General features: G+C 43.7%; 1 protein-coding gene and 1 long non-coding RNA gene across 2 annotated transcripts in view; one reads left to right on the top strand and one right to left on the bottom strand.

Annotated features, from left to right (window-relative positions):
- The window catches only part of LOC134356960 (uncharacterized), a 38,113-nt gene extending 23,777 nt beyond the window's left edge, over positions 1–14,336 (top strand). The window contains exons 2-3 of the long non-coding RNA XR_010020475.1: positions 8,606–8,943; positions 14,193–14,336. This is a non-coding gene — a long non-coding RNA (uncharacterized LOC134356960). The remainder of the gene's footprint in view (positions 1–8,605; positions 8,944–14,192) is intronic.
- The window catches only part of kbtbd12 (kelch repeat and BTB (POZ) domain containing 12), a 45,268-nt gene continuing 34,429 nt past the window's right edge, over positions 12,259–23,097 (bottom strand). Inside the window, exons 5-6 of the mRNA XM_063068433.1 lie at positions 15,293–15,490; positions 12,259–13,761 (exon numbers count right to left, since the gene is read on the bottom strand). Of these exons, the coding sequence (XP_062924503.1) occupies positions 13,592–13,761; positions 15,293–15,490 (368 nt within the window). The 3' untranslated portion in view covers positions 12,259–13,591. The remainder of the gene's footprint in view (positions 13,762–15,292; positions 15,491–23,097) is intronic.

Below are 23,097 nucleotides of genomic sequence, written 5' to 3'. Positions count from 1 at the left end.
CCCATCAGGGGGGAGGCTACACAGCATCCACGCCAGGACCACCAGACTCAAAAACAGTTACTTCCCCCACCCCCCAGGCTGATTATCACCTCCATCCATCAACCTACCCCACTGCTCCCTCCCCCCACTACCTACACATCACCCCGTGTCACTTTGTGTACATACAATCAGTCTACGTATATAACAGTTACTCCTATGTTGTGTTTTATAAGATTGTTTTTATATTTATTGTGTTTTTGTGCTTATCGTGCATTTTATTGTACTGCATCAGATCTGGAGTAACAATCATTTTGTTCGCCTTTACAATCCTGTACTGAAGAATGACAATAAACAATCTTGAAACTATAATCTTGAATGACAGATAGTCTTAAACAGATTTCATGTCCCGCTTAATCCATTCAGTAGCTAAGGTCTTCCTAGTCCCCAAAGTGCTTTACAAATCAGTGTCAAAATCAGTTTACTTGTCCCTAATGTACTAAGAAACTGCACAGTGGTGTAAGAGTGACACAGTGGTGGAAACAGAGTTCAAAGTAAGTTTAATATCAAAGTATGTATATGTTACCATATAGTACATTGAGATTCATTTTCTTGTGGGCAATTACAGGAAAGAAAAAATACAATAGAATTTTGTGAAAAGCTGTATATAAACAAGTTCTGGTCACCTATCTACAGAAAGGATATCAATAAGATTGGCCTAATCTCAAATAATAATGAGGCAGCCTTCAAAGAAGACATCACCCTGACACAGTGGCGTCAAGAAAACAACGTCTCCCTCAATGTCATAAAAACAAAGGAGCTGGTTGTGGACTACAGGAGGAATGGAGACAGGCTAACCCCTATTGACATAATGGATCTGCGGTTGAGAGTGTGAACAGCTTTAAGTTTCTCGGCATAAACATTGCTGAGGATCTCACGTGATCTGTACATACCGGCTGTCTAGTGAAAAAGGCACAACAGTGCCTCTTTTACCTCAGATGGTCAAAGAAGTTTGGTATGGGCCCCCAAATCCTAAGAACTTTCTACAGGGGCACAATTGAGAGTATCCTGACTGGCTGCATCACTGCCTGGTATGGGAACTGTACTTCCCTCGATCGCAGGACTGTGCAGTGAGTGGTGCGGATAAGCCCAATGCATCCGTAGATGTGAACATCTCACTATTCAGGACATTTACGAAGACAAGTGTGAAAAAAGGGTCCGAAGGATCATTGGGGACCCGAGTCACCCCAATGATAAACTGTTCCAGCTGCTACCATCTGGGAAACGGTACCGCAGCATGAAAGCCAGGATAAGGCTCTGGGACAGCTTCTTCCACCAGGCCGTCAGACTGATTAATTCATGCTGATACAACTGTATTTCTATGATATATTGACTGTCCTGTTGTACATATTATTTATCATAAATTACTATAATTGCACATTTAGATGGAGACGTAAAGAATTTTACTCCTAAAGTCAGTTCAAAGTTTGAAAGAAAACAGTCAAAGATTGAGGAAAAACCAATGTGCAAAAGAAGACAAACTGTGCAAGTAAAAAATGATACTGAGAGTATGAGTTGTAGAGTCATTGAAAGTGAGTCTGTAGGTCAATGCAACATAATCAAGGACACCTCTCCCCTAGGACATTCTGTCGTCTCCCCTCTCCTATCAACAGAAGTTAATAAAGCTCGAGAGCACATACCGTGAGGCAGAAGGACAGCTTCTCCCCACTGTTATCAGACTCTTGAACAGACCGGCCGTATGCTAAAAGATAAACCCTTGATTTCCCAATTGCACCTTATTGTCTACCTGCTCTGCACTTTCTAACTGTAACTACCCTTGCTGATTTGATTTGATGCAAGCAATGCATTTTATTTTTATCTAATTAGAGATACAGCACAGAACAGGCCCAACGAGCCGCACTGCCCAGCAACCCATCGATTTAACCCTTTCCTAATCACAGGCCAATTTACAGTGTCCAATTACCCTACTAACTGGTATGCCTTTGCACTGTGGGAAAAAAACCGGAGCACCCAAAGGAAACCCACTTGGTTCACAGAGAGAATGTACAAGCTCCTTACTGATGGTGTTGGAACTGACTCCAAACTCCAGAATGTAAGAGCTCTGTGCTAATCACAATGCTACCGTGTGCCCCATTTCACCGTATGTTTTGATGTACATATGACAAATAAAGATAATCTTTATTAAAGCAACACACATCAAAGTTGCTGGTGAACGCAGCAGGCCAGGCAGCATCTCTAGGAAGGGGTATAGTCGACGTTTCGGGCCGAGACCCTTCATGAGGACTAACTGAAGGAAGAGCTAGTAAGAGATTTGAAAGTGGGAGGGGGGAGGGGGAGATCCAAAATGATAGGACTACAGTGGATGCAATCTCGCTAGCTCTCCTCTCAGCCTCAGATCACCTGGACAATAGTAACACGTGCCAGGCTGCTGTTTATCAACTACAGCTCAACGTTCCACACAATTTTACCCTCCATTCTAATCACCAAGATCCAAAATCTGGGCCTCTGTACCTTCCTGTACAACCGGCCCCTTGACTTACACATTGGGAGACGACAGTCTGTGCGGATTGGAAATAACATCTCCTCCTTGCTGACAATCAACGCTGGCACACTTCAAGGATGTGTGCTTAGCTCACTGCTCTAGTCTGTCTACACCCACGATTGTGTGGCTAGGCACAACTCAAGCACCATCTATAAATTTGCCGACGATACAACTATTGGGAGAATTTCAGATGGTGACCAGGGGGCGTACAGGAGTGAGATAGGTCAGCTGGTTGAGTGGCGTCACTACAACAACCAGGAAGGGGAAATTGAGGAAGCAAGCACGAGCCCTCATGAGAGATCAGAAGCAGAACGGGAGAGCAGTTTCAGGTTCCCGGGTGTCAACATCTCTGAGGATCTGTCAGGGGCTCAATATACTGAAGCAACTACAAAGAAGGCACGGCAGTGGCTATATTTCATTAGGAGTGTGAGGAGAATTCTTATGTCACCAAAGGCAGTCACAAATTTAAACAGATGTACTGTGGAGAGCATTCCAACTGGTTGCATCACCCTCTGGCATGGAAGGGCCACTGCACAGGATTGAAATAAGCTGCAGAGAGTTGTACTGTCAGGTATCTCCATCATGGGCACTAGCCTCCCTAGCATCACGGGCACATTTATAAGGTGATGCTTCAAAAAGGCAGCATCTTCACTCAGGGCATGCCCTCTTCTCATTGCTACCTCAGGGAGGAGGTATAGGAGCCTGAAGACACACAACTCAACGTTTCAGGAACATCTCCTTCCCCGCTGCCATCAGATTTCTGAATGAACGGTATTTTTCCCCTCTCTTTCTACACTGCTTACTTACTTTCATTATATATATAAATTGTAATTTGTAGTTTTTTTATTATTATGTATTGCCAAGTACTGCCGCCACAAAACAACAAATTTCATGACACATACTTTATACTTTATTGTCACCAAACAATAGATACTAGAATGTACAATCATCACAGTGATATTTGATTCTGTGCTTCCCGTTCCCTGGATTACAAATATTAAATATTAAAAATAGTAAAAATTACTAAATATTAAACATTTAAATTGTAAATCATAAATAGAAAATAGAAAAATGGAAAGTAAGGTAGTGCAAAAAAACCGAGAGACAGGTCTGGATATTTAGAGGGTACATCCCAGATCCGGGTCAGGATCCGTTCAGCAGTCTTATCACAGTTGGAAAGAAGCTGTTCCCAAATCTGGCCCTATGAGTCTTCCAGCTCCTGAGCCTTCTCCCGGAGAGAAGAGGGACAAAAAGTGTGTTGGCTGGGTGGGTCGTGCCCTTGATTATCCTGGCAGCACTGCTCTGACAGTGTGCGGTGTAAAGTGAGTCCTGACAAAAGGTCTCGGCCCGAAACGTCGACTGTACCTCTTCCTAGAGATGCTGCCTGGCCTGCTGCGTTCACCAGCAATTTTGATGTGTGTTCCAAGGACGTAAGATTGGTTTGTGTGACGTGCTGTGCCGTGTTCACGATCTTCTGCAGCTTCTTTCGGTCTTGGACAGGACACCTTCCATACCAGGTTGTGATGCACCCTAGAAGAATGCTTTCTACGGTGCATCTATAAAAATTAGTGAGTGTTTTAGGGGGCAGGCCAAATTCCTTTAGTTTTCTCAGAAAGTAAAGGCGCTGGTGAGCCTTCTTGGCAGTGAACTCTGCTTGGTTGGAGCAAGTCAGGTCACTTGTGATATTGACCCCGAGGAAGTTAAAGCTTTTGACCTGTTCCACTTGCACACCACCGATGTAAATTGGGTTGTGCGGTCCGCTACACCTTCTGAAGTCAACAACCAATTCCTTTGTCTTGCTGACGTTGAGGGATAGGTTATTGTCTTCACACCATGCCAGCAGGTTCTTAATTTCATCTCTGTACTCAAACTCATGCCAGTGATATTAAACCTGATTCTGATTCTGAATCATAGCACAGATGAATGAGTGGCCGAGGAACTGGTGCAGAGGTTCCAGGTTTTTAGATCATTCTGGGGCTGAGTTGAACTGTACAAGAGGGACAGGTTGCATCTAAACAGGAGGGGACCCAATATCCTAGCTGGGAGGTTCACTAGTGCCACTCAGGAGGGTTTAAACTACCCTGGCAGGGGGGTGGGAACAAGAGCACCAAGACAGAAATTGGTGGGATGGAGAGGAAGGTAGATGTTGGGGCCAGTAAAAACAGGCAGGTTATAGTTGCAGGTTACAGCAAAATTATAGTTATAATAGGATGGATGGATAGATAGATATGGATATGGATATGGATGGATGGTAGGATGGATAGTTTCAAGTGTGTGTATTTTAATGCTAGGGGTATTTAGGTGTAACTGATGAACTTAGAACATGAATCAGAACCTTGATCTATGATGTTGTGACCATTACAGATACTTGACTGAGAGAGGGACAGGAATGGGTGCTTATTCCCAGGTTTTGGTGCTCTAGAAAAGGTAGAGGAGGTAAAAGAGTTGAGGGGAGGGCTGCATTCCTAATCAGGGACAATATCACAGTTGCACACAGAGGAGACATAATGGAGGGCTCGTCCACTCCTCTTTATGGCAGAACTCAAAAATAGAAAGAGTGCAATCATTCTGATGGGATTGGCATTGGGGAACAGATACATAAGCCGATTAAGGTCAGGTGTGAAAACAACAGAGTTGTTGTCATGGGGTCTTCAACTTCCTTCATATAAACTGGGACCTCCTGAGCGCAAGATGTTTAGATGGGGCAGAATTTGTTAGGTGCATCCAGGAGGGTTTCTTAATTCAATATGTAGATAATCCAACAAGCTGAGAGGCTGTATTGGACCTGGTGTTTGGATAATGAGCCTGGCCAGGCGACTGACATTTCAGTGGGTGAGCAGCTAGGGAACAGTGACCACAACTCCTTACACTTTAGGGTAGCTATAGATAAGTGTGGACCCGGCAGGAGAGTATTACATTGGAGCAGGGAAAATTACAAGAGCATTGGGCAGGAACTAGGGAGAGTTAATTGGGAGCAGCTGTTTTTGGGCAAGTCCACATCTGACACATGGAGGGCATTTAAAGACTAAATGCACAGAGTGTAGGACGGGTATGTTCTAGTCAGAGAGAAGGACAAGGATGGCAAGGTAAGAGAACCTTGGATATCAAGAGAGGTGATGAATTTACTCAAGAAAAAGGAGAAGAATGTAAAGTATGCAACGCTTAGGAAGCTGGAGTCAGGAAACAGAGTTCTTAAGGATTATAAAGAATCCAGAAAAACTGAAGAAGGGAATGAGGAAAGCCGGGAGGGGCCATGAAAAGTTCTTGGCAAGTAGGATTAAAGAGAATCCCAAAACAATCTATGTATACATCAGGAGCAAAAGAATAACTAGGGAGAGGGTAGGACCATGCAAGGATAAAGGGGAGAACATTTGCTTAGCTGTGGAGGATGTGGGTGAGCTCCTTAATAAGGACTTTACATCAGTATTTGCCAAGGACAAGGGCATGGATGATAGGGAGATTAGTGCCAAGCGTATTAATGTGCTAGGGTATTTTGAGTTAAAGGAGGATGTTTTAGTAAGGCATTTGACAAAGTCCCTCATGGGCAGTTCATCCAGAAGATTAAGATGCATGGGGTCCACAGCGAATTGGCTGTTTGGATTCAGAACTGACCTGGTGGTTGAAGGGACTCATTCGAGCCAGGGGTCTGTAATTAGTGGCATTCTGCAGGGACCTCTGCTGTTTGTAATGTACATAAATGACCTGGATTAAAATGTAGATGGTGGGTTAGTATGTATGCAGATGATACAAAGATTGATGGTGTTGTGGACAGTGTAGAAGACTGGGAAAGAATACAATGGGATATAGATCAGCTGCAGACATGGGTAGAGAAATGGCAGATAGAGTTTAACTCAGTCAAATGTGAAGAGTTGCACCTTGGTAGGTCAAATGTAAAGAGACAGTACACTGTTAAGGGCAAGACCCTTGACAGTGTTGGTGAGCAGAGGGATCTTGGAGTCCAAGTTCGTAGCATCCTGAAAGTGGCTAAACAGGTTGGTAGGGTGGTTAAGAAGGCATCTGGCATGCTTGACTTTGTTAGTTGAGGCACTAAGTTCAAAAGTCAGGAAGTTATGTTGCAGCTTTATAAAACTCTAGTTAGGCCACATCCAGAGTGTTGCATACAGTTTTGGTCACCCATTATAGGAAGGATGGTGAGGCTTTGGAGAGGGTGCAGAAGAGATTTACCAGGATGTTGCCTGGATTAGAGGGCATGGACCAGCTTGAGTTGTTTTCTCTGGTGTGGGGGAGGCTGAGAAGAGATCAGACAGAGGTTTCTAAGATTATGAGAGGCATAGCTGGAGTAAACAGAAAATATCTTTTTCCAAGGGTTGAAATGTCTGATGCCAAAGGGCATGCATTTAAGGTGAGATCAAAGGAGACGTGAGGGGCAAGTTTTTTACACAGAGTGGTGGGTGACTGAAATGCACTGCCCGGGGTGGTGGTAGAGGCAGATACATTAGGAACATTTAAATGACATTTAGATAGGCACATGAATGTGATGAAAATGGAAGGATATGGACATTGTGTAGGCAGTGGAGATTGCGTTGCCTATTTGATTACTAATTTAATTGGATCAGCACACCATTATGGGACGAGGGCCTGTTCCGGTGTTGTACTGTTCTATAGCCTCTATTCTAATAATAAGCCAATTCCATTTCCTATGTTCATGCTGTTGCCTGACAGTTCCAGTGACCTGTGTTCTGTCCTGACCTCCTGTGCTATCTGTGTATAGGCACCTTATTTTAGGGATTAACTTTATCTGTCACATGTACATCAAAATATCAAAACATACAGTGAAATCCGTCATTCGCGGGACAGTTTGTCTTCTTTCGCTCATTGGTTGTTTGTCAGTCTGTGGTTAAGTAAAGTTTCATAAATGTTATTGTATCTGTTTAAATGCCTGCAAGAAAATGAATCGGAACCAGGATCAGAGTCAGGTTTAAAATCACCGTGAAATCGACTAACTTTGCGGCAGCAGTACCATGCAATACAGGATAACAGAGAGACAGAAAAACACTGTGAATTACAGCAAATAAATATATACATAATAGTTAAATAAGTAGTACAAAAATTAGGAAATAAAAGAGTAGTGAGGTAGTGTTCGTGGGTTCAATGTCCATTCAGAAATCTGACGGCAGAGGGGAAGAAACTGTTCCTGAATCACTGAGTGTGTGCGTTCAGACTCCTGAACCTCCTCCCTGATGGTAGCAATGAGAACAAGGTGTATCTTGGGTGGTCCTGAATGATGGATGCCGCTTTTCTGAGGCAGAGCTCCTTGAAAATGAATCTCACGGTACTACTGTGCATGGTGACATATATGTACTTTGAAAATAAATTTAAGAGGAATCTCATGGTATTACTGTATACAGTGGCATACACATATTTTGAAAATAAATTGACCTTGACTTTGACCCTCCAGCTGTGCCTTCAGTCTCTGAGATCCTAAGTTAGAGACTAAGATCCATCTGGCTTTCTGAAGTTGAGCAATTCTATTAAATTCTATTATATATTTTAAATGATGAATGTGTGTGTTTATCAAAACCTGAAGCAGATACCTTTCCACTAAGATAAAACTTGTTCAGTCATCAGAAAGTTGGATGGGGTACAAGTCCACATTATAAGATGCAGCTGTTTCACTCTCAAAATCATTTTACTTCATGTAAACTGTGATAATGGCTGATTGGTAATGCTTTTACTATGGAGCTACAATGCCCTTAATGCCTTAACTAGAAGTTTATTTGCTGCACATTTCAAGAATTAAATCTGTGGGTATTTTATTAATTTAAAATATGTACAGGTTTAATCCTCAAATTCTGCAGCAGATAAATTCCAGCAAGTATTTAAAGGCACAGTAACTTCATAATATCGAATTCAAAGATTAAATCTGTAGGTATTTTATTTATTTAAAATACCTACTGATTTAATCTTCAAACTCGGCAGCAGATAACTTCCAGCAAAAGATTTAAGTTCTTTGTAACGCCATAGTACAGAATTGAAAGATTAAATCTATAGGTATTTTACTTATTTAAACTAAGTTGAGTGACCTGGTGCTTTGCTGTCTCCGAGGGTGTTCGATGAGGAAGCATGTGGCCTCGGGGCTGAGAAGTGAGGAGACAGGATGCGAGCCCATGTACGACTCCATTTCTCACTGATTGGAGTGATGAGGAAGATTGAAGTCACCGAGGTGAGAGCGGAAGGTGGGCGGGTGTTCAGTGCTGTCTCCCAGCCTCTCGCTTGTTGGTGCTGGAGGAAGGTGTCTGCAGGTAACGGTCGCTCCCTCTCGGTCGCTGCCCCTGAAGGAAGGTCCCTGCACTCGAGTGGTCCCTCTCTCGCCCTCGCTCGATGCTGCTGGAGTCCTGGGTCTCGGGCAAGGTTGAATCAATGCAATTTCTGGATTGGACTCTGTAAGTTCACATCATGATACCTGGACTATTTCGATTTTGTGTTTTTCATTTTGTGTTTCTTGTTTGATTTTTTGCCATTTGTGCGGTTTGTTTCTTTTTGTGCATTGTGGGGGTAGGGGAGAGTGCTTGATATTTTTATTTGAACGGATTCCATGGTTTTCTGTGTTTTGTGGCTGTCTGTGGGGAAGATGAATCGCAGGGTTCTACACTACATACATACTTTGATAAGAAATGGACTTCGAAACTTTGAAGTAAAATAAGGGCATAGTAATTCCACAGTTCATTATTACAATTTATAAGACCTAAAACTAATAAAGGTATTCTGGCAACACACATCAAAGTTGCTGGTGAACGCAGCAGGCCAGGCAGCATCTCTAGGAAGAGGTACAGTCGACGTTTCAGGCCAAGACCCTTCGTCAGGATTAACTGCAGGAAGAGTTAGTAAGAGATTTGAAAGGTATTCTGGCCCGCTCTCTTCTTGATGCTGGCAACAGGCCTAATTCAATGGGCAGCACATTGTGTGCGTAGGGTCTCAAAATACTAGAAGAAACAGTGGCCAGCTTATCCATTACAGTGAGCGTCTGAGGTAAGATATTGGCTCAACACACAGAGCAAAAATTGCCGGAAGTTTCTTCAGATATATAAAGTGTAAAAGAGATATGAGAATAGATATTAAACTGCCGGAAAATGATGCTGGAGAATTAGTAATGGAGGACAAGAAAATGGCAGATGAGCTGAATAAGTATTTTGTATCAGTCTTCACTGTGGAAGACATTAGAAGTATGCTGGAAGTCCAAGTGTGTCAGGGGGCAGAAGTGTGTGAAGTTGCCATTACTAGGGAGACGGTTCTTGGGAAACTGAAAGGTTTGAAGATAGATAATCCACCTGGACCAGATAGTATACAACCCAGGGTTTTGAAAGAGGTGGATGAGGAGATCATGGAGGCATTAGTACAGATCTTTCAAGAATCAATTGATCCTGGCATGGTTCCGGAGGAATGGAAACTTGCAAATGTTACTCCACTCTATTAGAAGCGAGACAGGCAGAAAAAAGATTTTAAAACCATAAGATATAGGAGCAGATTTAGACCATTGGCCCATCGAGTCTGCTCTGCCATTTCATCATGGCTGATCCAATTTTCCTCTCAGCCTCATTCTCCTGCTATCTCCCAGTATCCCTTCATACCCTGACCAATCAAGAATCTATTTACACCTGCCTTAAATATACATAAGAAGTTCACCTCCACAGCTGCCTGGGGCAAAGAATTCCATGGATTTACCACCCTCTGGCTAAAGAAATTCCTCCTTTTCTCCATTCTAAAAGGACGCCCCTCTATTCTGAGGCTGTGTCCTCTGGTCTTAGACTCTCCCACATCTTCTCCACATCCACTCTATCAAGGCCTTTCACATTTGATAGGTTTCAATGAATTCACCCCTCACCCTTCTGAATTCTATTGAATACAGGCCCAGAGCCATCAAACACTCTTCATATGACAAGGCATTCAATCCTGGAATGATTTTTGTGAACCTCATTTGAACCCTCTCGAGTTTCAGCACATACTTTCTGAGATAAGGGGCCCAAACCTGCTCACAATACTCCAAGTGAGGCCTCACCTAGTGTTTTATAAAATTTCAACATCACATCCTTGCTTTTATATTCTAGTCTTCCGGAAATGAATGATAATATTGCATTTGCCTTCCTCATCACAGACTCAACCTGCTAATTAACCTTTAGGGAATCCTGCACAAGGACTCCCAAGCCCCTTTGCACCTCAGTTTTTTTTTTGTATTTTCTCTCCATTTAGAAAATAGTCAATCCTTTCATTTCTTCTCCTAATCGCTTTAAGTCCTCTGTAGCCTACTTCCTCAAACCTACCTGCCCCTTTACCCATCTTCATATCACCTGCAAACTTTGCAACAAAGCCAACTATTTCGTCATGCAAATTACTGACATATAACGTAAGAAGAGTCGGTCCCAACACAGACCCCTGTGGAACATCACTAGCCACCGACAGAAAAGGCTCCCTTTATTCCCACTCTTTGCCTCCTGCCAAACCACCACTGTTTTACCTATGCTGGAATATTTCCTGTAATACCATGGGTTCATAGATGGTTAAGCAGCCTCATGTGTGGCACCTTGCCAAAGGCCTCCTGAAAATCCAAGTACGCAACAGCAATCAATTATCGATTATCTATCCTGCTAGTTATTTCTTCAAAGAATTCCAGCTGATTTGTCAGGCAAGATTTTCCCTTAAAGAAACGATGCTGACTATTGCCTATTTTGTCATGTGTCTCCAAGAACCCAGAGATCTTATCCTTAATAATCGACTTAAACATCTTCCCAACCACTAAGGTCAGATACCTTCTTGAAGAATGGAGTGACATTTTCAATTTTATCAATCTTCTGCAACCATTTCGGAATCTAGTGATTCTTAAAAGATCATCACTAATGCCTCCGCAATCTCTTCAGCCATCCCCTTCAGAACTCTGGTGTGTACACTATCTGGTCCAGGTGACTTGTCTACCTTCAGACCTTTCAGTCTTCCAAGAACCTTCTCCCTAGTAATGGTAACTTCATGCCCCCTGACACCTGGAATTTCTGCCATACTGCTAGTGTCTTCCATAGTAAAGTCTGATGAAAAATAGTTATTCAGTTTGCCTGCTATTTTCCTTGTCCCTCATTACTACATCTTCAGCATCATTTTCCATTAGTCCAATAGCCAGTCTCACCACCCTTTTACTCTTTATGTATCTGAAGAAACTTTTGGTATGCTCTTTATTGGCTAGCTTACTTTCCTATTCCAGTTTTACTTTAATGTCTTTTTTAGTTGTCTTCTGTTGGTTTATAAAAGTTTCTCAATCCTCTAATTTCCCACTAATTTTTACTTTATTATACGCCCTCTCTTTGGCTTTTATGTTGGCTTTGACTTCTCTTGTCAGCCACAGTTGTGTCATCTTTCCTTTAGAATAGTTCTTCCTCTTTGGGATGGATATATCCTGTGCCTTCCGATTTGCTTCCAGAAATTCCAGACATTGCTGCTTTGCCATCCCAACCCTGCCAGTGTTCTTTTCCAATCAATTCCGGCCAACGCCTCTCTCATGCCTCTGTAATTCCCTTTACTCCACTGTAATACTGATCCATCTGATTTTAACTTCTTCTCCTCAAATTTGTGTGAATTTGATCATATTATGTTCACTTGCCACCTAGGGTTCTTTTACCTCAAGGTCTCTAATCAATTCTGGTTCATTGCACAACACCCAATTTAGAATAACTGATCAACCACAAGCTACTCTAAAAAGCCAACTCATAGGTACTCTAGAAATTCCCCATCCTGTAACCCCGCACCAACCTGATTTTCCCAATCTCCTTGCATATTGAATTCCCCACGATTATTGTAACATTGCCCTTTCGGCATGCATTTTCTATCTCCCATTGTAATCTGTAGGCCACATCCTTACTACTGTTTTGGGGGTCTGTATACAACTCCCATCAGGGTCTTTTTACCCTTGCAGTTCCTTAGCTCCAGCCACACTGATTCACTACCTTCTCACCCTATGTCCCCATGGTCTGGAGGAGCGTTATTTTGTACTGTCAGATGACAACAAACATGAACTTTGGGGTGCTGTAGACTTGGGCAGGTCCAACCCTCCATCTCCCCAAGATGCAGTGCTTCAAGAAGGCAGTACGGTATCCATCACCATCCTCTCCGTCTGGAACGCGCTCTCTTCTTGTTATTACCATCAGGGCCCAGGAGTCCGAAGACCCTCTATCAACGACTCAGGAACAGCTTCTCCTCCTCCACCCTCAGATTTCTGAATGACCCATGAATCCATGAACACTGCCTCATTATTCCTTTTTTGTGCTATTTATTTTGTGTTTTCTAGTAATTTTATGTCTTTGCACTGTACTGTTGCAGCAAAGCAACAAATTTCACAACATACACTCAGTGGCCGCTTTATTATGTATACCTGTACAGCTGCTCGTTAATGCAAATATCTAATCAGCCAATCACATGGCAGCAACTCAATGCATTAAAGCATGCAGACATGGTCAAGAGGTTTAGTTGTTGTTCAGAACAAACATCAGAATGGGGAAGAAATGTGATCTAAGTGACTTCGATGGGTGGAATGAATGTTAGTGCCAGAAAGGGTGGTTTGAGTACTTTAGAAACTGTTGATCTCCTGGGATTTTCACACAAAAGTCTCGAGAAGTGACAGAAAATGGTGCAAAAAACAAAAAAAAATCCAGTGAGTGGCAGTTTTGTGGATGAAAATGCCTTGTTAATGAGACAGGTCAGAGGAGAATGGTTGAACCAGTAACTCAAATAACCATGCGTTGAAACAGCATCGAACCTTGAAATATCGGGGCTACAGCAGGAGACAATGAACATAAACACATGGCCACTTTATTCGGTACAGGAAGTTTTAATAAACCTGATTCTGAATGTGTGTGTGTGTGTGTGTGTGTGTGTGTGTGTGTGTGTGTGTGTGTGTGAGAGAGAGAGAGAGAGAGAGAGATAAAATGATATCCTTTGTTTAACATCTCATTGCAAAGTCTAAGACTAGGTTATTGCATGCAGATATCCGGAGCTATCCAACCAAGCCCTGGACAAGCTTAGAGAAAGGCCAAGTGGTATGAAGTCCATCTCTCACTGGTCGACCAAGTCAGGGGGTGGTGGAATGAGATCCCTGGGGTTAAGCCTGGCAACCAGGCAGACATCGTAGCTGTCATGCATGAGGACATTGTGGGCCACCACATTCCACTGATTTTCCCAAGGATCTAATTCCAAAATATTTTTGACGATGACTTCATGTCGATCTAGGGAGAGAATAAGATACAAAGGTCATATAACATAAACAAGTCTCTACGGTGTTGGACTGGACTGCATAATTGTGATACTCTTTGTGGTTTAACTTTCCTGTGCTTGTTTGCATTTTTATATAATTGCCGATTTACATGTATTATTCGGTGTGTTTTTAGTGGTTGCAGTTCCCTCTATTGTTTTGGCAGGTATTGCACGGGGGCTATCTTATCGGCTAATTCAAGCAATGGAATTTGCTGTTATGAGTAAATTGGTATAAGGGGATCAAACCACATTGGCTGTTTCACTTAGTCTCTGTTCTTCCCCTTTGCCACTAGGATCTTAGTCTTTTACTCTCTCTCATTTCATTTTCCCTCATTTTGTTTGTGGAACGCTTAATGAATGATTGTAAGCAACAAGTTTAATGTCTCTTTCTTGACTTCCAAAGGACCTCGGATCAAAAAGCATCAAGATCCAACAGTGGCAACATAGAACATAGTCTCCCTGCTGGAGAGACTCAGCGGTTTGAGCAGAATCGCAGAATCGGTGGGAGGAAAGCAACTGGCAAATGTTTCCATTTGAAACCCTGAGTGTGGAGAGGGGAGATGGTGGGTATGAAGAGTGGGAGGGCAGTGGTAAGAAAGGATTCAGAGGTAACTGGTGGACTGAGAAGTGGAGAGAGGAGATGGATGGTATGAAGAGGGAGAGGGGTGTGGCAAGAAAGGATTCCAAGGTAATTTGTGGATTGAGGAGTGAGAGGGGAGATGGCCGGTATGAAGAGGGGTAGGGGAGTGGCAATAAATGATTCTGAGGCAATTGGTGAATTGAGGAGGGGAGAGGGGAGATGCCCAATGTGAAGAGTGGGGAGGGGAGTGGCAAGAAAGCATTCTGAGGTGACTGAGGAATGGTGTAAGGGGAGTTGGAAGACAGTGGCAGATGAATGACAGACAGAGGCAAAGATCAACAGAGAAAAGGAGGTGGAGAGAGAAATTTAGAACTAGATTCAGATTCAGATGTAGATGAGATTTAGTTTTACTTATCACATGTACATCAAAACATACAGTGAAATATGTCAGTTGTGTTAACAACCAACACAACCTGAGGCTGAGCTGGGGACAACGTGCAAGTGTCGCCACATATTCTGGTGTCAACATAGTCTACCTACAATGCTCAGTGGAACACAGAATGACAGGGACACCCACATGGGCCCATGCTATGGCTATTTTGTTGGATAAATGGAACAGGGCCTACTCCTCTGCTGTTCTCTCTTTCCAAGTACAAAAGGGCTTCTGCAGATACTGGAAATCTTGAACAACACACACACACACACACACACGTTTAAGGAACTCAGCAGGTGGGGTAGCATCTACGGAGGGAAGAAATCAGTTGACATTTTGGGCCGAGACCCTTCATCAGGACCTGCTGACTCCATGGACACTGCCTGACTTGCTGAGTTCCTCCAGCATTTGTATGTATTGGACTCATATTATCTCTTTCACCTGAGTCTGATTGACTCAGACCAGAATCAGTCCTCGAACGCTTTCATACCTGCACCACGAAATGCCCCGCAGACATACAGCTTCTCGTCCACCACCCCAGCATTTGTAGAGTTGGTTCTGAGTGAGAGAATTGGTGATGGCAGTGGAGGTCCCTTCCTCCAGAAATCTCCGTCAGGGTTGTATATTTCCACTGCATCCAAACATCTCCTAGCCTGTCCACGGTCCACTCCCTGGCAGCCTATACCACCTTAAGTAGAATAATTAATTATTAATTGCATTGAATCACAGAACAATACAGCTCTTTGAGTTAATGACAGTGCATCCCGTTATGATAAGGACCAATACCAATTAACTGTAAACATGCAACTATAAGGGCACAGACGGATCAATACTGATGTATTGGATATTGATCCTCCAAGAGCACCATAATTTTGCTGTGGTTTGGAGGTTTGCATGCCTCAGTGACCTGGAGAGAGACGTTGGCTGGAGTCAGGGCATTATGCTTTGGCTCTTCGTAGGGTCACTCATGCCAAACAGGTCAAAGGGAGCCAGACTAAGAGTGGTCCACCGGTCCTCTTGATTCAGGGGTTCAGCTCAGGGCTAACAACGCTGACTGGTAAAACAAACTATTACAAAAACAGCAATGAAGAATTCTCCTACATCCGAGTACGATGGTATTCCTGAGACTCAGCTTGGAACTTGCATAGAAACATAGAAAACATACAGCACAATACAGGCCCTTTAGCCCACAAAGCTGTGCCAAACATGACTTTACCTTAGAAATTACCTAGGGTTGCCCATAGCCCTCTATTTTTCTGAGCTCCATGTACCTAACCAGGAACCTCTTAAAAGACCCTATCGTCTCCGCCTCCACCACTGTTATTGGCAGCCCATTCCATGCACTCACCACTCTCTGTGTAAAAAAACTTATCCCTGACATCTCCTCTGTACCTACTTCCAAGCACCTTAAAACTGTGCCCTCTTGTGCTAGCCATTTCAGTCCTGGGAAAAAGCCTCTGACTATCCGCACAATCAATGCCTCTCATCATCTTATACACCTCTATCAGGTCACCTCTCATCCTCTGTCGCTCCAATGAAAAAAAGGCCGAGGTCACTCAACCTATTCTCATAAGGCATGCTCCCCAATCCAGGCAACATCCTTGTAAATCTCCTCTGCACCCTTTCTATAGTTTCCACATCCTTCCTATAGTGAGGTGACCAGAACTGAGCACAGTACTCCAAGTGGGGTCTGACCAGGGATATATATAGCTGCACCATTACCTCTCAGCTCCTAAACTCAATCACACGAGTGATGAAGGCCTGTGCTATGGACTTGGACCCCAAGATCCCTCTGATCCTCCACATTGCCAAGAGTCTTACCATTAATACTATATTCTGCAATCATAGTTGACCTACCGAAATGAATCTCCTCACATTTATCTGGGTTGAACTCTGCCACTTCTCAGCCCAGCTTTGTCCCACTATAACCTCTGACAGCCCTCCACACTATCCACAACACCTCCAACCTTTGTGTCATCTGCAAATTTACTAACTCATCCCTCCACTTCTTCATCCAGGTCATTTATAAAAATCACGATGAGTAGGGGTCCCAGAACAGATCCCTGAGGCACACCGCTGGTGACTGACTTCCATGCAGAATATGTCCCATCTACAACCACTCTTTGCCTTCTGGATCCACAAAACAATGTCCCTTTGGATCCCATGCCTCCTTACTTTCTCATTAAGCCTTGCATGGGGTACCTTGTCAAATCCATATACACTACATCTACTGCTTTACCTTCATCAATGTGTTTAGTCACATCCTCAAAAAATTCAATTAGGCTCGTAAGTCACGACCTGCCTTTCACAAAGCCATTCTGACTATTCCTAATCATGTTATGCCTCTCCAAATGTTCATAAATCCTGCCTCTTAGGATCTTCTCCATCAACTTACCAACCACTGAAGTAAGACTCACTGGTCTATAATTTCCTGGGCTACCTCTACTCCCTTTCTTGAATAAGGGAACAACATCCGCAACCCTCCAATCCTCCAGAACCTCTCCCGTCCCCAGTGATGATGCAAAGATCATTGCCAGAGGCTCAGCAATCTCCTCCCTCACCTCCCACAGTAGCCTGGGGTACATCTTGTCCAGTTGCTGTGACTTATCCAACTTGATGCTTTCCAAAAGCTCCAGCTTATCCTCTTTCTTAATATTTACATGCTCAAGCTTTTCAGTCCGCTGTAAGTCCTCCCTACAATCGCCAAGATTCTCAAGATCTTTTTCCATAGCGAATACTAAAACAAAGTATTCATTAAGTACCTCTGCTATCTCCTCACATCACAGCGCTAAGCAGTATTACATCCATATTGTACTGTCTCAGTACTTCTATATTTGTGTGCTGTAGCACTTACTTTTTATTCACAGTTATTTTGTAAATAACACTATTCTTTGCACTTCTGGTTAGATGCTAACTGCATTTCATTGGCTTTGTATCTGTACTCGGCACAATGACAAAGTCGAATCTAATCTAATCTAATCTAATCATTAATAGTTTTTTGTGAATGCTGCTCATCTGATGCTCTGTGTCTTTGATGCTGCTGCAAGTAAGTTTTTTATGGCCCCAGTGCAGATGACAATAAATTCGACTTTGACATTGACTTTTAGATACAACTGGAACCCAGCATTCTTCACTGGTCTGTTATTTATCCAGTTCCCCAGTGATTTCTACTACTGAGTCTATCTTCAACATTTGGTCAGCACAGCTATTACATCTGGCCACACACTTCATATCCAAAATAAATGTTTCCTTATTTCCTTCCAGTAGTTAAATTTGTGTATTCTATTTACCAAGAGATGACAAATTTATCCAGGTCATAGAACTGTAGACCTATACAAGTCCGTGGCGACCAAGTTACCTAACTGAGGTAATTCCATCGGCAACTCAGTGGTCAAAGTCAAGTACGTTGTCATATGCACCAATACATGTATGTGGGTAGTGGGGTGGTGATACGTCTCTACCAAAGGAGGGCTTCTTCCCTTCTAGTCTGCCGGTTGCCCTTGGGCAAGGTGGCAGGGTGGAGATACATCTCTACCAGAGGAGTTGTAAGGCACTCCTTCCCTCCGCTAGCCTGCAGGTCACCCTTGGGTAAGGTGGCAGGGTGGAGATACGTCTCTACCAGAGGAGTTGTAAGGCACTCCTTCCCTCCACCAGCCTGCAGGTCACCCTTGGGCAGGGTGGCAGGGTGGAGATACGTCTCTACCAGAGGAGTTGTAAGGCACTCCTTCCCTCCGCTAGCCTGCAGGTCACCCTTGGGTAAGGTGTAGAACCTCCTTAGCCTCCCCAATCAAGGTCACGTGAAGCCATGGGAGCTGGTGGTGGACGGTCATATGAGCATCTGGTGCATATCACAAGTCCTGGTTATGCGACCACTGACACAAGGCAGACAATCTCTGAAGTGTATTGATAATGGCTGGGTTCACCCATCTTGCAAAGACACTGCCCAGAAGGAGGCAATGGCAAACCACTTCTGTAGAAAAATTTGTCAAGAACAATCATGGTCATGGAAAGGCCATGATCACCCACGTCATAACAACACGGCACATAATGAACAAACGAACGTGTATGTACAAGTTTGATGAAAAACTTGAACAATATATACTAGAATAGAATGGAATATTCCAGAAGGGCAGCATGGTAGTGTAGCGGTTAGCGTTACACTATTACAGCACCAGTGACCTGGGTTCAGTTCCCACCACTGTCTGTTGTACAGATGTACTGTGGAGAGCATTTTTACTGGTTGCATCACCGTTTGGTATGGGGTAGGACACTGAATAGGATCAGAAAAAGGCTGCAAACTCAGTCAGCTCCATCATGGGCACTAGCCTCCCCAGCAACATGAACATCTTCAAAAGACAATGCCTCAAAAAGTTCATTAAGGACCCCATCACCAAGGGCATGCCCTCTTCTCATTGCTACCATCGAGGAGGTACCGGAGCCTGAAGACACACTGTAGATTTCGGAACAGCTTCTTCCCCTCTGCCATCAGATTTCTGAATGGACATAACCTCATTATGAACACGACCTCACTTTTTTTTGTTCTCTTTTGCACTACTCATTTAATTTAATTTTATATATACTTCTTATTGTAATTTATAGTTTTTTTTATTAGTTTGTATTGCGATGTACTGCTGCCACAAAAAAAAGCTGATTTCACAACTTATGCCAATGATGTTAAGCCTGATTCTGGTTCCCCAGTGACCTCATGGGTTTCCTCCGGGTGCTCCAATTTCTTCCCTCATTCCAAAGATGTACGTTAATTGGTCACATTGGGTGCAATTGGATGGCGTGAGCTCGTTGAGCTGGAAGTGCGGTGTCTCTAAATTTAAAAAATAGCCAAACCAGAGTGTTATAACTTCAAAGTTTAGCCGTTATTGTAACGTGGCTAGAAAACAATTTGGAACATTGAAGGTTGCCATAGAAATTAAAGCCCTTCTTTTCATTATGTGGAATTTGAATGAAGATCTCAGCAGCGTGGTCAAGTTATAGGACCACCATGAGGAGACTAGGTTATTCCCTTTTCTCATCTCCTCTATCTCTGTCTCGTCCATTCTCAGGTTGGGGCTTTCCAGAAACCTGAGTTGTCCTAGTTCTACAAAGAATGGGGTTTCCCTTCCTCGATGCTGCCCTCTCCTGCATCTCCTCCATTTCAGGAACATCTGCCCTCAGCCCATCTTCCCACCACCATAACAGGCACAGAGTTTTCTTTGTCCTTACCTACCACCCCATGGGCCTCTGCATCCATTCTTCATCAGCTTCAGCGGGATACTATCTTTTCCTCCAACCCTTTCCAGAAGAATTGATTTCTTCTGGAACGTGCGGAGTCTTTGTAACTCTCTTCCTCAAAGCAAAGAGTATTGAAAGAAGAGTCTTGTAATATCTTTAAGGGAGAAATGGCTAGATTATTGGAGATCAAAGAGGGTGTTTCAAATGACATGTGATAACTAAATGTATCTGAATCTGAAATTGAAGATATAAAAGCTGCGTGTGTAACTGCAAGTTCTTTTTCTATAAGCCAACTATTGAGTAAACATTGTAGACTACAAAAGGGAAAGGGCAGGAAAAAAATTAGCAACACACAGATACGAGAAAGTCTGCAGATGCAGGAAATCCAGAACAATGCACACAAAATGCTGGAGGAACTCAGCAGGTCAGACAGCATCTATGGAGAGGAATAAACAGCCAAAGTTTTGGGCTGAGACACTTCATCCAGTACTGAGAGGGGAAGGTGCCTGAATTAAAAGATGAGAGGAGGGGAAAGAGGCTAGCTGGAAGGTGCCAGGTGAAGCCAGGTGGGTGGGAAAGGTCAAGGGCTGGAGAGGAAGGAATCTGATAGGAGAGGAGAGTGAACCATAGGAGAAAGGGAAGGAGGGAGGGGACCAGGGGGAAGCAATAGGCTTGTGAGAAGAAGTGAAAGGTCAGACTAGGGAATAGAGGGGGGTCGGTAGCCTTTGTTCACCGGAAAGAGAAATCGATATTCATGCCATCAGGTTGGAGGCTACCCAGATGGAATATAAGGTGTTGTTCCTCCACCCCGAGGGTGGCTACCTCTTGGCACAAGAGGAGGCCATGGACAGACACATCAGAACGGGAAGGGGATTTGGAATTAAAATATTTTTCCACTGGGAAAAGCTAGTGTTATTTTAGATAACCATATCTATTCCTCACATTCCCGTTTCACATTTACCCCTGGAATGAATCAGCAGGATACTTGTCAGATTAAAGACTATTAAGACAGATGAAGCGATATTTGCATTCTGCAGCTCATGTCAATGTTATTAAGCTGTCATGTCATCTTAACCACAAACTGCCTGAGCCCAGCCAGTTTGGCACACATGATCATCAGTTCTTCACGCACATTAACCAGTGCCGGTTACTCCTTTCAGGAATCAGCACTCTGCCGATATATCTCTCAGCTTGTGTCCTGGCCCCCCAAAATTTTATTTTTATTTTTATATATTTTACTTAGAGATACAGCACGGAACAGGCTCTTCCAGCCCAACGAGCCGCATCACCCTGCAACCTGTCTGTTTAACCCTAGCCTAATCATAGGACAATTTACAATGACCAACTAAACTACTAATATTAAATCCCCCCTCCCGGGAGGGGGGAGAAGATGGCGACGCGATGGCAGTGCGCATGGCCACTTCGGCGATGATATCTGTTATCTGTCGAGTAGGGGACCGTGCAGAATTCTGATTTGATGGAGACAGACGTAAGAGAATGGAGGAACATCTGGGGAAATGTCTGAAATGCCCGCTTCGCTGCCGCTGCTACTGTGTGGTAACCGGAATCTCTGGAGCTGAAGGCCCCGAAATCCTCGGCTTTGCGTGTTTCAGCGGCCGGGGTGAGGTCGAAGGCGCTCGGCAGAGGATGGCGCTCGGGAGGCTGTATCGGAGAGGCTGGTCGGAAGCTCGGAGTTTTCGGACGGATGGACTCAGGGTTGGCTGGGGTCGGCTGCTTCCAAGGTATCGGCAAGTTGACAGTGCCTGGAGGTTTATGGCAGGGAATTTCTCCCTTTTGCCGCCGCTATCGGGGTCTCGGGAGTTGATCGACTCGGGACTTCGAGACTTTTTTTTTTACTGTGCCCATGGTCTGTTCTTCATCAAATTATGGTATTGCTTTGCACTGCTGTAACTATATGTTATAATTATGTGGTTCTGTCAGTGTTAGTCTTTGGTTCGTCCTGTTTTCTGTGATATCACTCCGGAGAAACATTGTATCATTTCTTAGTGCATCTATGCATTTCTAAATGACAATAAAGGAGGACTGAGTGTTCTCATAATCTAAATCCTATAGAATGTTGAAATGCCTTGAGAGGTGGATGTGGAGAGGATATTTCCTACAGTGGGAGAGTCTAAGACCAGAGGGTGCAGTCTCAGACTAGAGGAACGTTCATTTAGAAGGGAGATGAGGAGGAATTTCTTTAGCCAGATGCTGGTGAATCTATGGAACTCTTTGCCACAGACAGCTGTGGAGGCCAAGTCATTGAGTGTATTTAAGGCAGAGGTTGATGGATTTTTGATTACTCAGGGCATGAAGGGACACAGGAAGATGACAGGAGTTTGGGAAATGTATCAGCCATGATGAAATGGTGGAGCAGACTCGATGGGCCAAATGGCCTGAGATGCAACTTTTTTGCACAGCAGGTGGTAGATATATGGAGCCAGCTGCCAAAGGGAGGTAGAAGCAGTGTGATGGAATAAGGAGACCACAGACAGATAAAATTTAATACAGTGAGGAGGAAACAAAGACAAGTTAATATTAACTGTAACTCTCAAGGGCGACAATAAACAATCTGCTGGAAGGTGGAGGAAGGAATCGCTGATGTTTCAGAGGGGAGATAGCCAGTATTAAAAGGATTATTCAAGTCACGTCTTTGGAATGTGGGAGGAAACTGGAGCACCTGGAGGAAACCCAAGTAGTTCAGGGGGAGAATGTATGAATTCCTTACTAACGGCACCAGAATTAATCTCTGATCATCAGAATGCCCTGAGCTGTAATAGCATCGTGCTAAACGCACTTTTCCCCCGCCTTCAACTTCCTGAAAATGCAAATGAACCTGCAGGAACAGCTCAGTAATTCCCTTCCAATCGACCCATCTCTCTGCACCTTTTACTCCTCATTTGTAAATTGGCATGAGGGAAACTATGCCTTGTTTCTCTGTGATGTGGTCATTCCAGAAGAAGGATGAGGCAAAGAAAGTTGACAGGACTTGGAAAAAATGCTCCTCAGTGGAATTTTTAACATTGGATTCTCGCACAGAATCCAAACCCCCGAACAGCCAAACTCTTC

The sequence above is a fragment of the Mobula hypostoma genome, chromosome 15, assembly GCF_963921235.1.
Source record: "Mobula hypostoma chromosome 15, sMobHyp1.1, whole genome shotgun sequence".
NCBI lineage: Eukaryota > Metazoa > Chordata > Chondrichthyes > Myliobatiformes > Myliobatidae > Mobula > Mobula hypostoma.
This window is presented reverse-complemented; position numbering and strand designations above follow the sequence as displayed.